Here is a 16,499-nt window from a genome sequence, read left to right on the forward strand (position 1 = left end):
CCCGCTCTCTCTCTCTCTCTCCCCCGCTCTCTCTCTCTCTCTCTCTCCCCCGCTCTCTCTCTCTCTCCCCCGCTCTCTCTCTCTCTCCCCCGCTCGCTCTCTCTCTCCCCCGCTCTCTCGCTCTCTCTCTCCCCCGCTCTCTCTCTCTCTCCCGCTCTCTCTCTCTCTCTCTCCCCGCTCTCTCTCTCTCTCCCCCGCTCTCTCTCTCTCCCCCGCTCTCTCTCTCTCCCCCGCTCTCTCTCTCTCTCTCCCCCGCTCTCTCTCTCTCTCCCCGCTCTCTCTCTCTCTCTCTCTCCCCCGCTCTCTCTCTCTCTCTCCCCCGCTCTCGCTCTCTCTCTCTCTCTCTCTCCCCCGCTCTCTCTCTCTCTCTCTCTCTCTCCCCCGCTCTCTCTCTCTCTCCCCCGCTCTCTCTCTCTCTCTCTCTCTCCCCCGCTCTCTCTCTCTCTCCCCCGCTCTCTCTCTCTCTCTCTCTCTCTCTCTCTCTCTCTCTCCCCCGCTCTCTCTCTCTCTCCCCCGCTCTCTCTCTCTCTCCCCCGCTCTCTCTCTCTCTCCCCCGCTCTCTCTCTCTACCCCGCACTCTCTCTACCCCGCGCTCTCTCTCTCCCCCGCTCTCTCTCCCCCTCTCTCTCTCTCTCTTCCCCGCTCTCGCTCTCTCTCTCCACTCTCTCTCTCTCTTCCCCTCTCTCTCTCTCTCTCTCTCTTCCCCGCTCTCTCTCTCTCTCTTCCCCGCTCTCTCTCTCTCTTCCCCGCTCTCTCTCTCTTCCCCGCTCCCTCCCTCCCTTCCCCGCTCCCTCCCTCTCTCCCTTCCCCGCTCCCTTGCCTCTTCCCCGCTCCCTCGCGCTCTCTTCCCCCGCTCCCTCGCTCTCTCGCTCTCTTCCCCCGCTCCCTCCCTCTTCCCCCGCTCCCTCCCTCTCTTCCCCCGTTCCTCGCTCTCTCGCTCTCTTCCCCCGCTCTCTCACTCTCTTGCTCTCCTCCCTCGCTCTCTTCCCTCGCTCTCTCGCTCTCTTCCCCCGCTCCCTCGCTCTATCGCTCTCTTCCCCCGCTCCCTCGCGCTCTCTCGCTCTCTTCCCCCGCTCTCTCGCTCTCTTCCCTCGCTCTCTCGCTCTCTTCCCCCGCTCCTCCCCCTCTTCCCCCGCTCCCTCGCTCTCTTCCCCCGCTCCCTCGCTCTATCGCTCTCTTCCCCCGCTCCCTCGCGCTCTCTCGCTCTCTTCCCCCGCTCTCTCGCTCTCTTCCCTCGCTCTCTCGCTCTCTTCCCCCGCTCCCTCCCCTCTTCCCCCGCTCCCTCCCCCTCTTCCCCCGCTCCCCTCCCCCTCTTCCCCCGCTCCCTCCCCCTCTTCCCCCGCTCCCTCCCTCTCTTCCCCCGCTCCCTCCCTCTCTTCCCCCGCTCCCTCCCTCTCTTCCCCCGCTCCCTCCCTCTCTTCCCCCGCTCCCTCCCTCTCTTCCCCGCGCTCTCTCTCTCTTCCCCGCTCTCTCTCCCCCCCTCTCTTCCCCGCTCTCTCTCTTCCCCGCTCTCTCTCTCTTCCCCGCTCTCTCTCTCTCTCTCTCTCTCTTCCCGCTCTCTCTCTCTCTCTCTTCCCCGCTCTCTCTCTCTCTCTCTCTTCCCCGCTCTCTCTCTCTCTCTCTCTCTTCCCCGCTCTCTCTCTCTCTCTCTTCCCCGCTCTCTCTCTCTCTCTCTCTCTCTCTTCCCGCTCTCTCTCTCTCTCTTCCCCGCTCTCTCTCTCTCTCTCTTCCCCGCTCTCTCTCTCTTCTCTTGCTCTCTTCCCCGCTCTCGCTCTCTTCCCGCTCTCGCTCTCTTCCCCGCTCTCGCTCTCTTCCCCGCTCTCGCTCTCTTCCCCGCTCTCGCTCTCTTCCCCGCTCTCGCTCTCTTCCCCGCTCTCGCTCTCTCTCCCCCGCTCTCTCTCTCTCTCCCCCGCTCTCTCGCTCCCCCGCTCTCTCTCTCCCTCTTCCCCGCTCTCTCTCTCCCTCTTCCCCGCTCTCTCTCTCTTCCCCGCTCGCTCTCTTCCCCGCTCCCCCTCTCGCTCTCTCATCCCCGCTCGCTCTCTCGCTCTCTCTTCCCTGCTCCCTCTCTCGCTCCCTCTTCCCCTCTTCCCCGCTCCCCCTCTCGCTCTCTCTTCCCCACTCTCTCGCCCTCGCTCTCTTCCTTGTGCATTCAGTCTGTGACGTCATTGGTAGTCACTGCAGGTAACTTCCTCTCTCAAACCCTTTCCACTAATCACTTCCAGGGCCCCTTGTGTCGTCAGAAATGATGAAAAGTCGAGCCGTGATTGGTTGCTAGTTTTACCGCTCCAGGGTCAGACTGTACCATTGGGGCTCGACCCCCCCTTCGACTGTACCACTGAGTGGGCCCCCCCCTCCCCGGACTGTACCACTGGGTCACGACCCCCCCCCCCTCCCGGACTGTACCACTGGGTCGCGACCCCTCTCCTGGACTGTACCACTGGGGTTCGACCCCCCCACCCAACCGGACTGTACCACTGGGTCGTGACCCCCTCTCCCAGACTGTACCACTCGGGTTCAACCCCCCCACCCCCACTGACTGTACCACTGGGGCTCGACCACCCCCACTGGACTGTACCACTGGGGCTCGACCACCCCCACTGGACTGTACCACTGGGGCTCGACCACCCCCACTGGACTGTACCACTGGGGCTCGACCACCCCCACTGGACTGTACCACTGGGCTCGACCACCCCTCCCGGACTGTACCACTGGGTTCGACCCCCCACCGGACTGTACCACTGGGTCGCGACCCCCCTCTCCCGGACTGTACCACTGGGGCTCGACCAACCCCCCCCCCCTCCTGTACCACTGGGGCTCAACACCCCCCTCCGGACTATACCACTGGGGCTCGACCCCCCCACCCCACCGGACTGTACCACTGGGGCTCGACCACCCCTCCCGGACTGTACCACTGGGGCTCAACACCCCCCTCCAGACTGTACCACTGGGGCTCGACCCCTCTCTGAGGTGGACTCCTCGGTTAGCCATTCATTGGGATGTACCATTGCTGTGGATGCAGGGGGGCTGACGGGAGTGAAACGTGGGTGTACTGTTTAGTGCGTGTGCAGTTGGTGATGGTGTGAAACGTGGGTGTGTACTGTGCATGTCACTGTGACTATCTCGGTTTCGAGCATCCCTCTGACAATTCTTCCTTCTCTTCCAGATCTGTCCCTCCCGGTGTCGCGTCGGAGGCTGAAGTGCGCCCAGTACCTGCGGGTGGACGGGAGCTCTGCCCTGCCTGTGTCTGCCGGCGGCAGTGTCTTGGATTCACCGCCCTCCCCATCCACCCTGCACCTGCTGCCAGATCCCCGGGCCTCAGAGCAGGCCCAGCCCCTGTCGCTCACCACTAAACCCGAGCCTGTGTCCAAGCTCAACGCGCCGCCCTCCACCACCCCAGTGCCAGGGGCCATCACCCCGTGTACCAGCCTCGCCGAGAGCAGCCCCTCGCCCGCCAGCGCCCGCCATCTCTCCTACACCGCCATTCCCACCTTCCTGTTGACTCCGCCCTCCTCGGTGGAGGCTGCCACACATTCCCATCATGCTTTGCCCGCCATGCAGACGCAGCCGTTGTCCCTGGTGACCAAATCGGCGGAGTGACCCGTGACCCCGTGTACAGCCTGTGTCTCAGTCCCCCATCCTTCCAGAGAGTTTTTAAAAGATGTTCTTTGATGCTGGTCAATATTTGACCCAATTTTTATGTTGAAAACTGTAAATACCTTTTTTTAGTTTATGCGGCTGTAGCGTGGAGGTGGGGGAGGGGAGGCGTCTCCATGACGACGGGTGTCCTTCTCTCTCGAATGCCCCAGCTCCATTCTAGTACGTGCGTTTGACGTGATTTGTGGAGGTGCCCTTCAATGTTCCCATTAAGCTGCGCAGCCGTGCAGTTGGCCGCTCACCGGCTCCCACACTGCAGATACCGCGCATGGGCCGCGCAGGAGGCAGTGCGGCTTACAGGGCCACATTGGTACCCTTTGAACTCTCACCTTCCCTAAGTGTGGGGGTCGGGTTCAATATTCAATCTACCCCCTTTCTATTAAAACAACTGGTCCCCTGTTGGGTGGGGCTGGGGGCTGTGATCTCACACCTAAAGGGCCCAGGTTATATCCCTGGATTGGGGGCGGGGGACTGGGAGGTGCTGAGTTCCCTGATCTCACCGGTGGTACGAAGGGCATTGGCTTGGGGGAGGGGGGCGATCGGCCTGGGGGACATAGGGGAGGGTGGTCTGGTGCACAGCAGACTAAACGGGGTCTCCTTCCATACCCCTGCAATGCACCTGATCGAGGTACGGCGTGAGGCCCTGGGACCGATTGTGGCGGGGGGGGGGGGGGAGCCCTGCTCATCAAGTGAGACAATCATGTTACCGCTGAAACTGACACTCCTCCCCTCCCCAGCCGGAGCTGACCGTGCAGCTCCTTGTTTTTAAAAATGAAAAAGTGTTTGACAAGTGAACAGGGTTTTAAATGTGAAGTTTCTGGGTGAAGCAGAGCCTCGACGATGGTTGGATGAGGAGTCGGACTGCCCAGCATGGTATTGATCCAAGCAGACCCATGCTGGGTCCACTGGTCTTAGCCTGGGGTGGCCAAGGTCTCCTCATGTTGCTGTGTTAGGGCCGGGGAAAGAAATCCCGTTCTCCAGGGATGTCAAGGATTGGGCTTGGTGGTGACGCCCCCATAGTCGAATAGCCCATTAATGCTTTCTACGCTCACAGAATGTGTACTGATGAGCAACAAGGCGCCACATCCCAGCGTGAGTCACTGCTGTGCCATGTTGGGTGGTACAGTCCCAAGATTGGAATTCCCAAACTGAGGCAATGCTCCTCTCACTCTGAGCACAGAATTTGTCTTTAAGATAACTCGTCAATGAGAAGGGCACTGGGAGGAGGGGCGGGGAAGGGGAATAGAGCCCAACAAACGCCCACCTGATCCTCCACCCCCTGGCCATTCATCTACAACATCCTCCCTGTCTCCTTTTGTGCTTTTTTTAATTTTTGCTTTGTTTAAAAAAAAAAATGTATAAATTTTTCGGCATAAACATATTGTATATGAAAAATTCTTTGTATTTAGGGTTTTTACAGATCTGACTAACGTTTTTCTGTTTGTGGGAAACAGAAGTTTCTAGAATGTGTGAGATGTGTAAATAAACAGAAACAACACATGTAAATTTTGGGGGTGGGGGGGAAAGTGAAGATTCTCTGAATAAAATGGAGTTTCCCTTTGCCTTCGGTCTCCGAGCTCGCGAGTTAGTGGTTGTGGGCTGTGGTCGACAACCCCCCAGGATAACCCTGGAGTCTCCAGGAATTAAGCCTTAATCTCAAGGACAAAAAAAATCACGGGGGCATTAAAAAAAATTGTTCATTTTTTTGAACACTTTCATCTTAGTTATAAAAATATTGTATTTTGGGGGCTGGGGGAGAAGGCTGTTTGACTGGGTGAGGCGGTTAGAGGTGGGAGGTCATGTGATGAAATTCTCCAGGAATACGTCCAACCAGAGGTGGGGGTGGAGGAGCATTGCTGGTTAAAGAGGGGATTAACACAATTGAAAGGAAGGATATTAGCTCTGATGATGTGGAATCTGTATGGGTAGAACTGAGAAATACCAAGGGGCAGAAAACGTTAGTGGGAGTGGTATACAGACCCCCAAACAGTAATGCGGAGGTTGGGGATGGCATTAAACGGGAAATTAGAGACGCGTGCAATAAGGGCACAGCAGTTATCATGGGTGACTTTAATCTACATATAGATTGGGCTAAGCACATTAGTAACAATACTGTGGAGGAGGAATTCCTGGAGTGTATACGGGATGGTTTCCTGGATGTCGAGGAACCAACTAGAGATCAGGCCATCTTAGACTGGGTATTATGTAATGAGAAAGGATTAATTAGCAATCTTGTGCGAGGCCCCTTGGGTCGGAGCGATCATAATATGATAGAATTCTTCATTAAGATGGAGAGTGAAGTAACTCACTCAGACTAGGGTCCTGAATTTAAATAAAGGAAACTACGATGGTATGAAGCGCGAGTGGGGTAGGATTGATTGGAGAATGTTACGCAAAGGGTTGACAGTAGATAGGCAATGGCAAACATTCAAAGATCGCATGGATGAACTACAGAATTTGTTCATCCCTGTTTGGCATAAAAATAAAACAAAATAGGTGACTCAACCGTGGCTAACAAGGGAAATTAGGGATAGCATAAGATCCAAGGAGAGGACATATAAATTGGCCAGAAAAAGCAGTAAACCTGAGGATTGGGAGCAGTTTAGGATTCAGCAAAGGAGGACAAAGGGATTAATTAAGAGGGGGAAAATAGAGTATGAGAGTAAGCTAGCAAGGAACATAAAAACTGACTGTAAAAGCTTTTATAGATATGTGAAGAGAAAAAGATTGGTGAAGTCAAGCATAGGTCCCTTGCAGTCAGAATCAGGGGAATTTATAATGGGGAACAAAGAAATTGCAGACCAATTAAATACATACCCCGCTCACACGCCATGAAACGCCCCCCGTGATGCAGCGCGCTCCCCCCGTAGGATTGGTCAACCTTCACGTCACTCAATGCTAATGAGCGGATTTCCCCCATATGATTGGCCAACCGCTAATGAGCGGAATTTTGAACCTTTTTTTGTCTACTGTCCGAACAATTTTTGTCTGACCAAAAAGTAAATACGCCTAGGACACCCTCCTAATCATAACCTTTCTTTTGATATAACATATGTGTAGATACGCTCTATAACTTTTGAGTGATGCCCGGACAGACAGACAGACACCACTATCCTTTTTTATATATAACTGAAGTGCCCGGCGGTGCCGAGGGTCTTTTGAGGGCATGTTGTTGTTGGAAGAGAGAGAGAGAGAGAGCGACTGGGGGGGGAAGAGAGAGAGCGACTGGGGGGGAAGAGAGAGAGCGACTGGGGGGGAAGAGAGAGAGCGACTGGGGGGGAAGAGAGAGAGCGACTGGGGGGGAAGAGAGAGCGCGACTGGGGGGGAAGAGAGAGCGCGACTGGGGGGAAAGGGGAGGGGGGGGAGGGGGGGAGGAAGAGGGAGGGGGCGGGGATAGGGGGGAGGAGGGGGAGAGGGGAGGGAGGGGGAAGAGGGGAGGGGTGGGGGGAAGAGGGGGAGAGGGGACGGGTGGGGGGAAGGAGGGGGGAGGGGAGGGGTGGGGGGAGCCAGCAGACACTCTCCCCTCTGCCGGCGATGGCTCCGCTGAGCTCCGTGCCGCCCCACGCACTGACATGCCGAGCGCAGCGCCCCGGTCAGCCCGAGCCCCGACTTCCCGAGGCCGGGCCGGCTTGAGACGGCCGATTGCGGCTGGCCGGGCCCGGTTGCCTTGGTAACCCTCCTCCCCTCTCCGCCTCCCGATCTCCGGGACCGGGCCTGAGCGGCTTGAGACGGCCGATTGCGGCTGGCGAGCCCGGTTGCCAGGGTAACCCTCTCCGCTCCCCCTCCCCTCCCGCGCCCCGCCCACCCCGCTAACCTGCTCGCTTCCCTCTGGCCGCGCTCTGTGTGGAGGTGCGCGTGCGCCGTGCAGCGCGAGGAGCTTGCAGTGAGCCCAGCCAGCCTTTACCAAGATGGCTGGCCGCTGGTTCGGAATCGGGCCTGGCGGGGGGTGAGGGGTGGGAGGAGCTTGCCACAAAACAATTGCCTAGGGTCCAGCATGGCTGGCAACAGACACCCAGGCTTTGAGGCCTACCTGCAAAAACGGGGAAAGGTAGGAAAATTAATGAGATTAGATAAAAGATTTAGAAAGTAATTAACTTTTTTAAAAAACAATATATGTGTTTTAAAAGCAACTTTTCTTTTAAAGACGCAGAAAGCGGGAAAAAGAAATGAAAAGTTTGGAATCAAGATGGCGGCGACTCACCTCGGTTCAGAACGATAAGGCCCGCCCACACACGCACCGATTGGTCAACCGTCAGGTCACCGAAGCGTAGGATTGGTCAATCGTCCCGTCACTCGACTCTAGGAGGGCTCGCCCGCAAGCGCCAGGAACCCGCCCCCGCCACGCAGCGATTGGTCGACCGTCCGATTGGTCGACGTCACTCGATGCTAATGAGTGGAATGTTGAACGTTTTTTGGATACCGCGGGTGCAATTTTTGTCTCTCCGAAACGTAAATACGCTTATGACGGTTCTGGAATCGTAAGCTTTCTTTTGATGTAACACACGTGTAGGTACGCTCTATAACTTTCGAGTTTATACCAGACAGACAGACAGAATGACAGACAGACAGATCGACCGCTTTACATATATATAGACTAGCAGGGGAGCCCCGCGTTGTGAGGGCTTTTTTTGGGGCTGGTCGATGTGTGGACCGGGAGCCTGGGACTGGATTTGGGTTGTCAGCAGTTTCCAGGGCTTTTTTGGGCCTGGTGGATGTGTGGGCCGGAAGCCTGGGACTGGATTTGGGCTGTCGGCAGTTGGAGAAGCCTAGGCCCGTTTTGCACTGTTTTTTAAGCTAAACATTTGTAGCTTTTAATACCTTCAAAGATGAAAGTTAAAGTACTTATAAAACATTTTTGGTAAATCTTATTTTTAAAAAAAAGAAACTGACCTGGATTACAAAAGTTGAGCTGCCCTGGCTGTTGTATAATGGCTGACAGATCCCTGAGATGAAAACGATTAGTCCTGCCCACGCACACACACCGATTGGTCAACCATCAGGTGACTGAACTGTAGGATTGGTCAATCGTGACGGCACAGGATTGGTCGACCTTGACGTCAGTCAATGCTAATGAGTGGAATTTTGAAGGTTTTTTGTATAATGTGCGAACAATTTTTGTCCGACCGAAAAGTAAATACGCTTATGACCGTTCTGGAATCGTAAGCTTTCTTTGGATGTAATGCACGTGTAGGTACGCTCTATACCTTTAGAGTGTATAGCCGGACAGACAGACAGACAGACCGATCCTTTTATTTATATAGATAGATATAGAAGATAGTTGATCTAGACGAGGGAACTAGATGTAATATCTCCAAGTTTGCAGACGACACAAAGCTGGGTGGGTGTGTGTGCTGTGAGGAGGATGCTGAGAAATTCCAGGATGATTTGGACAGGTTGGGTGATTGGGCAGAAGCATGACAGATGCAATATAATGTGGATAAATGTGAGGTTATCCACTTTGGTGGCAAAAACAGGAAGGCAGATTATCGGAACGGCAATAGATTGGGAGAAGGGGAAGTGCAACGAGACCTCGGTGTCCTTGTGCACCAGTCGCTGAAGGTAAGCATGCAGGTGCAGCAGGCGGTTAAGAAGGCAAATGGTATGTTGGCCTTCGTAGCGAGAGGGTTCGAGTACAGGAACAAGGATGTCTTGCTACAGTTGTACAGGGCCTTGGTGAGACCACACCTTGAGTACTGTGTGCAATTTTGGTCGCCTTATCTGAGGAAGGATGTTCTTGCCATGGAGGGAGTGCAGCGAAGATTCACCAGACTGATACCTGGGATGGCAGGAATGACGTATGAGGAGAGATTGGGTCGATTGGGCTTATACTCGCTGGAGTTTAGAAGAATGAGAGGGGATCTCATTGAAACTTATAAAATTCTAACAGGACTAGACAGACTAGACGCAGGAAGGATGTTCCTGGTGGCCGGGGAGTCCAGAATCAGGGGTCACAGTCTAAAGATAAGGGGTAAGCCATTTAGGACAGAGATGAGGAGGAATTTCTTCACCCAGAGAGTGGTGAACCTGTGGAATTTTCTACCACGAACGCAGTAGAGGCCAATTCATTAAATATATTCAAGAAGGAGTTAGATATAATTCTTAAGGCTAAAGGGATCAAGGGATATGGGGAGAAGGCAGGGACAGGGTACTGAGTTTGGATGATCAGTCATGATCTCATTGAATGGCGGAGCAGGCTCGAGGGGCCGAATGGCCTACTCCTGCTCCTATCTTCTATGTTTCTATGAGTTGGCAACCATAGTGAGGGGGCAGAAACGGAATCTACCATTCCGGAATGATCCTGGTTTGGGGGAGAGGGGGCGCCTCGGTGTTGCCGTGTTCAAGGGGCGGGGGCCTCTGTGTCCCCCATCTGAAGGGGGCACAGGCAGTGTTGACTTTGAAAAGGTGGCACGAGGAGGGGGCTTGTCCAGGGAATGACTGTCCTGCTCGCCTGATATCAGTGGTCAAGAGCAAGTGTCCCTGACTGAGGGAACATCGAAGGATGAGGCGAGACAGAGAATGAGAGGCGGTCCACGGTAGGTGAATTGCCCTCAATGAACTAGCTTTGTTTATTGAGGATATCACCAGTCGAGGTGAACTCGAGTCGATTTAATGGACCTTAACTTTAGTAAAGTCTTTTGACAGAGAACTACTAGGAAATGACATCACGGGTTGCAGAGACATGGACTCGAAGGAAACTTAACTGGTTGAATCAGTGTTTATGACAAATCTGCTAAGAGTTTTTTGAGGTTGTAACTAGCAGAATAGATAAGGGGGAACCAGTGGATGTGGTGTATTTGGATTTTCAGAAGGCATTCGATAAGGTGCCACACAAAAGGTTATTAAACAAAATTAGGGCTCATGGGATTGGGGGTAATATACTAGCATGGATTGAGAATTGGTTAACAGACAGAAAACAAAGAGTAGGGATAAACGGGTCTTTTTCAGGTTGGCAGGCTGTGACTAGTGGGGTACTGCAAGGATCGGTGCTTGGGCCCCAGCTATTCACAATCTATATCAATGATTTGAATGAGGGGACTAAATGTAACATTTCCAAATTTGCTGATGATACAAAGCTAGGTGGCAGTGTCAGTTGTGAAGAGGCTTCAGGGGGATCTCGACAGGCTCAGTGGGTGAGAACATGGCAGATAGAATATAATGTGGATAAATGTGAAGTTATCCACTTTGGTAGAAAAAACAGAAAGGCAGAGTATTTCCTAAATGGTGAAAGATTGGGGAATGCAGATGCTCAAAGGGACCTGGGTGTCCTTGTACATGAGTCACTGAAAGTGAATGTGCAGGTGCAGCAAGCCATTCGGAAGGCAAATGGTATGCTGGCCTTCATTACAAGAGGATTTGAGTACAGGAGTAAAGAAGTCTTACTCCAATTATATAGGGCCTTGGTGGGACCACACCTGGAGTATTGTGTACAATTTTGGTCTCCTTACCTAAGGAAGGATATACTTGCCATAGAGGGAGTGCAACGAAGGTTCACGAGATTGATTCCTGGGATGGTGGGACTGTCGTATGAGAAGAGATTGAGTAAACTAGGCCTGTATTCTTTTGAATTCAGAAGAATGGGAGGGGATCTCATTGAAGCATACAAAATTATTACAGGGCTTGATAGGGTGGATGCTGGGAGAATGTTTCCCTTGGCTGGGGAGTCTAGAACCAGGGGCCACAGCCTCAAGATAAAGGGTCGGCCATTCAGGACTGAGATGAGAAGAAATTTCTTCAGACAGAGGGTGGTGAATCTTTGGAATTCTCTACCCCAGAGGGCTGTGGAGGCTCAGTCATTCAAAACAGAAGTCGATAAGTTTCTGACTGGTAAGGGCATCAAGAGGTATGGCGATAGGGCCGGTGAATGGAGTTGAGGCAGCAGATCAGCCATGATCTCATTGAATGTCGGAGCAGGCTCAAAGGGCCGAATGGCCTACTCCTGCTCCTATTTCTTATGTTCTTATGTAACAGGCTCGAGGGGCTGAATGGCCTCCTCCTGTTCCGATGTTCCACTGATACACAGGCTATCAGTCAGAAGGGGTTTAACCCTCCCCATCTTGACTGTGCCGAAGCCAGTGTTAGGGCCCCTATCTCAGCCCTGCTTCAGATGATTTACCTCCGCATGGATTGGGGATGGAATTCATTACTCAGGAGCAGGCTGCTGCCATTTTCATAGCATAGCAGTACTGCCCTTTGTTAGGAGGTGATGGAGATTGGAGTGCAGATACTGTGGATGGTCAGGCTGTGCAGAGCCCAGTCCTAGGAGGAAGGCACAGGGCCCAGTCTTAGGACGAAGGCCAGGGCCCAGTCCCCAGTCCCGGGGTGAAGGCCCAGGGCCCAGTCCCGGGGCGAAGGACCAGGCCCGGGGCGAAGGCCCAGGGCCCAGTCCCGGGACGAAGGCCCAGGGCCCAGTCCCCAGTCCCGGGACGAAGGCCCAGGGCCCAGTCCCCAGTCCCGGGACGAAGGCCCAGGGCCCAGTCCCCAGTCCCGGGACGAAGGCCCAGGGCCCAGTCCCCAGTCCCGGGGCGAAGGCCCAGGGCCCAGTCCCATGGCGAAGGCCCAGAGCCCATTCCCCAGTCCCGGGGTGAAGGCGCAGAGTCCAGTCCCCAGTCCTAGGGTTTGAGAGAAGCAGCAAGTCCAGGAGTTCTCATTGTAAAGGGTCATGCTGCCACCTGGTGGTGATATATGTACAGAAAATAATCCAGAAAGGATTTTACACGCTGCGATGTTTATCCCGTGTGTCTTTCTCTCTTTGTGCACTGTCGTGTGTGTGTGTGTCTCTCTGTGCATTCATGTCATAGAGTCATAACGGCACAGAAGGAGGCTATTCGGCCCGTCGAGTCCATGCCGGCTCTCTGTAGTGCAATCCAGTCAGTCCCATTCCCCCGCTCTATCCCTGTAGTCCTGCAAGTTTATTTCCCTCAAGTGCCTATCCAGTCTCCCCTTGAAAACATTGAGTGTCTCCGCTTCTACTACTTTTTTTTATTCACTTATGGGATGTGGGCGTCGCTGGCAAGGCCAGCATTTATTGCCCCTCCCTAATTGCCCCTTGAGAAGGTGGTGGTGAGCCGCCTTCTTGAACCACTGCAGTCCGTGTGGTGAAGGTGCTCCCACAGTGCTGTTAGGTAGGGAGCTCCAGGATTTTGACCCAGCGACGATGAAGGAACGGTGATATATTTCTAAGTCAGGATGGTTTGTGACTTGGAGGGGAACTTGGAGGTGGTGGTGTTCCCATGCGCCTGCTGCCCTTGTCCTTCTAGGTGGAAGAGCTTGCGGGTTTGGGAGGTGCTGCCGAAGAAGCCTTGACGAGTTGCTGCAGTGCATTTTGTAGATGGTACACACTGCAGCCAGGGTGCGCTGGTGGTGGAGGGAGTGAATGTTTAAGGTGGTAGATGGGGTGCCAATCAAACGGGCTGCTTTGTCCTGGATGGTGTCGAGCTTCTTGAGTGCGTGTTGTTGCAGCTGCACTCATCCAGGCAAGTGGAGAGTATTCCACTGTGGTGTATTTGGACTTTCAGAAGGCTTTTGATAAGGTCCCGCATAAGAGACTAGCATGCAAAGTTAAAGCACATGGGATTGGGGGTAAGGTACTGACTTGGATAGAAAACTGGTTGGCAGACAGGAAGCAAAGAGTTGGAATAAACAGGTCTTTTTCCGAGTGGCAGGTAAATTCGCTCGTGGCTCAGGTAGTAATCCAGAGATTATTACCTTTGTGGTTCTGCTTTTTAATTTAGCCCCTAGCTGCTCATACTCTCTCAGCAGAACCTCTTTGTCCTACCTATGTCATTGGTATCTACGTGGACCATGACAACCGGATCTTCCCCCTCCCACTCTAAGTTTCTCTCCAGCCCAGAGGAGATGTCCCTAACCCTGGCACCGGGCAGCAACACAGCCTTCGGGACTCATGCTCTCGGCTGCAAGAACAGTATCTATCCCCCTAATTATACTGTCCCCTATCACTACAACATTTCTTTTTACTCCCCCCCCACTTGAATGGCCCCTGTACCACGGTGCCGTGGTCAGTTTGCTCATCCTCCCTGCAGTCCCTGCCCTCGTCCACACGGAGCAAGAATCTCGTACCTGTTGGACAAGGCCAAGGGCTGAGGCTCCTCCATCACTACCTCATTTACCAGTAGTAAAACGTCCCAAGCTGCTTCACTGGAGCTAGTATCAAACAAAATTTGACACCGAGCCACATAAGAAGATATTAGGACAGGTGATCAAAAGCTTGGTCAAAGAGGTCGGTTTTAATGAGCATCTTAAAGGAGGAGAGAGAGGCGAAGAGGTTTAGAAAGGGAATTCCAGAGCTTAGGGCCCAGGCAGCTGAAGGCACGACCGCCAATGCTGGGGAGATGGAAATCGGGGATGCACAAGAGGCCAGAATTGGAGGAGCGCAGAGATCTCGGAGGGTTCTGGGCTGCAGGAGGTTACAGAGAAAGGAAGCGGCGAGGCCATGGAGAGATTTGAACAAAAGGATGAGAATTTTAAAATCAAGGCGTTGCCAGACCGAGAGCCAGTGTAGGTCAGAGAGCACAGGGGTGATGGGTGAACAGGACTTGGTGCGAGTTAGGACACGGGCAGCAGAGTTTTGGAGGAGCTCAAGTTTATGGAAGGTGAAAGGTGGGAGGCCAGCCAGGAGTTTGTTGGAATAGTCGAGTCTGGAGGTAACAAAGGCAAGGATGTGGGTTTCAACAGCAGATGAGCTGAGGCGGGGGCGGAGTCAGGCGATGTTATGGAGGTGGTTTTGGTGATGGGGGGAATATGGGGTCGGAAGCTCAGTTCAGGGTCAAATAGGACGTCAAGATTGCGAACAGTCTGGTTCAGCCTCAGAAAGTTGCCCGTGAGCAACGTTCCCTCTAAGCTGAGCAGCCTTGTGGCCACACAGTCTGGGACCGGCTCTTTAAATGTGAAATTTCGCCCATGTGTGAAACTTCGAATGGCCGCACAGCCCATTAAAGGGGCCGTGCATCCAAAAAAAATGTTAGGGGACACATTGTCAGGGAGAGGGATGGAGTTCGTGGCCATCTGTTTCAGTGATGTTGGTTGAAGGATAAATATTGGCAAGGATACCAGGGAGAACTCCCTGGCTCTTCTACAAATGCCTTAGTTTAATGTCTCGTCTGAAAGTCTCAGAGCAGTGTTCCCTCAGTGCTGCCCCTCCGACAGTACAGTGCTCCCTCAGTGCTGCCCCTCCGACAGTGCAGCGCTCCCTCAGTGCTGCCCCACCGACAGTGCAGCGCTCCCTCAGTGCTGCCCCTCCGACAGTACAGTGCTCCCTCAGTGCTGCCCCTCCGACAGTGCAGCGCTCCCTCAGTGCTGCCCCTCCGACAGTGCAGCGCTCCCTCAGTGCTGCCCCTCCGACAGTGCAGCGCTCCCTCAGTGCTGCCCCTCCGACAGTGCAGCTCTCCCTCAGTGCTGCCCCTCCGACAGTGCAGCTCTCCCTCAGTACTGCCCCTCCGACAGTGCAGCGCTCCCTCAGTACTGCCCCTCCGACACACCCTCAGTACTGCCCCTCCGACAGTGCAGCGGAGCTCCCTCAGTACTGCACTGGGAGTGTCAGCCTGGATTTTGTGCTTGAGTCTATGGAGTGGGGCTTGAACGCACAACTTTCTGACTCAGAGACGAGAGTGCTGCCCGCTGAGCCATGGCTGACACAGAGGATCCTTACTATTATTATGTGTATTATATCACAGTTGCTTAATACTTTAAACCCAAGGTAAGTCTACAGTTTACAGATGGGGAGGGGGCGAGAGATAGAGACCCTATAGAAGCTTCTAATCATTTTACGGAGCGGTTGTTCTGTTTGTTACCCCCGGGCACTTTACTGAAAGCTTACCGAGATTCACAAGGCGCCCTAAACTGGGAAATATATGGGAGCTGAAAATGTACAGAAAGAGTGATAGAAAAACGACCAAGACACAACATGGGACAGCAACTGAACACGACCTTTGCCCCCTGCCCACCACAGCCCGAACCTCTCGTTACAATTGCATCATTTTCCCTCGGTCTCCAACTCATGACACGGAAACGAAATCATCTGTAAAACATCTTAAAATTACATAAAAGTGATAATGTGGAGGAGTGACCAGGGGCCAGGAAACAACCGCCATTGGTCAGTAATCTGACCAGATTCCGCTCTCAGCCCCCATCGTAATCCATGAGGCTCTGGCTATGACTCACCTTGCGCCCCAGGATCTGGTTAATCGCGGCACTTTCCTTCAGTGTGCACTCCGCCACCACCTTGGCCCGCATCTCCTTCATGTACAACATGAATGCATTCAGCGGCTTCTTGATGTGAGGCTTCCTCTTCTCGTCCTCCTTCACTGCCAGGGGCTTCCTGAAACACAAACAGGAGCATGTCAAGATGAGGAGGCCAAGGCAGGGATCCTGCATCCGGGGATCTATAAACCCGACCCATCCCCTCCAGTGCTAAACTCGATACGCAAGCCCTGTCCTTCACTTACCAGAGCAGGAACAAGACCATTGAATGGAATCCCAATGGACCCAACCCCTTCCCATTCACTCCCACTGTACAGAATCCCAATGGACCCAAACCCCTTCCCATTCACTCCCACTGTACAGAATCCCAATCGACCCAACCCCTTCCCATTCACTCCCACTGTAGAGAATCCCAATGCATAGAATCGGTTTGGGTCGAGATAAAAAAAATAAGGTGAAAAAGTCTCTGGTGGGCCTAGTCTACAGGCCCCCGAACAGTAGCAATGCTGTTGGACAGAGTATAAATCAACAAATAATGGAGGCCTGTAAAAAAGGTACGGTAATAATTATGGGTGATTTTAATCCCCATATTGATTGGACAAATCAAATTGGCCATGGTAGCCTAGAGG

At 53.7% G+C, this 16,499-nt stretch overlaps 1 protein-coding gene across 1 annotated transcript in view; it reads left to right on the forward strand.

The window, feature by feature from the left end:
- The window catches only part of LOC147097835 (transcription factor 7-like 2), a 115,075-nt gene extending 109,858 nt beyond the window's left edge, over nucleotides 1-5,217 (forward strand). Inside the window, exon 12 of the mRNA XM_085970866.1 lies at nucleotides 3,164-5,217. Coding sequence (XP_085826992.1) covers nucleotides 3,164-3,597 — 434 coding nt within the window. The 3' untranslated portion in view covers nucleotides 3,598-5,217. The remainder of the gene's footprint in view (nucleotides 1-3,163) is intronic.
- Nucleotides 5,218-16,499: the final 11,282 nt, after the last annotated feature.

This window comes from Somniosus microcephalus, chromosome 30 (assembly GCF_052327205.1).
Source record: "Somniosus microcephalus isolate GS21.2 chromosome 30, FLI_Smic_1.0, whole genome shotgun sequence".
In the NCBI taxonomy this organism is placed as follows: Eukaryota; Metazoa; Chordata; class Chondrichthyes; order Squaliformes; family Somniosidae; genus Somniosus; species Somniosus microcephalus.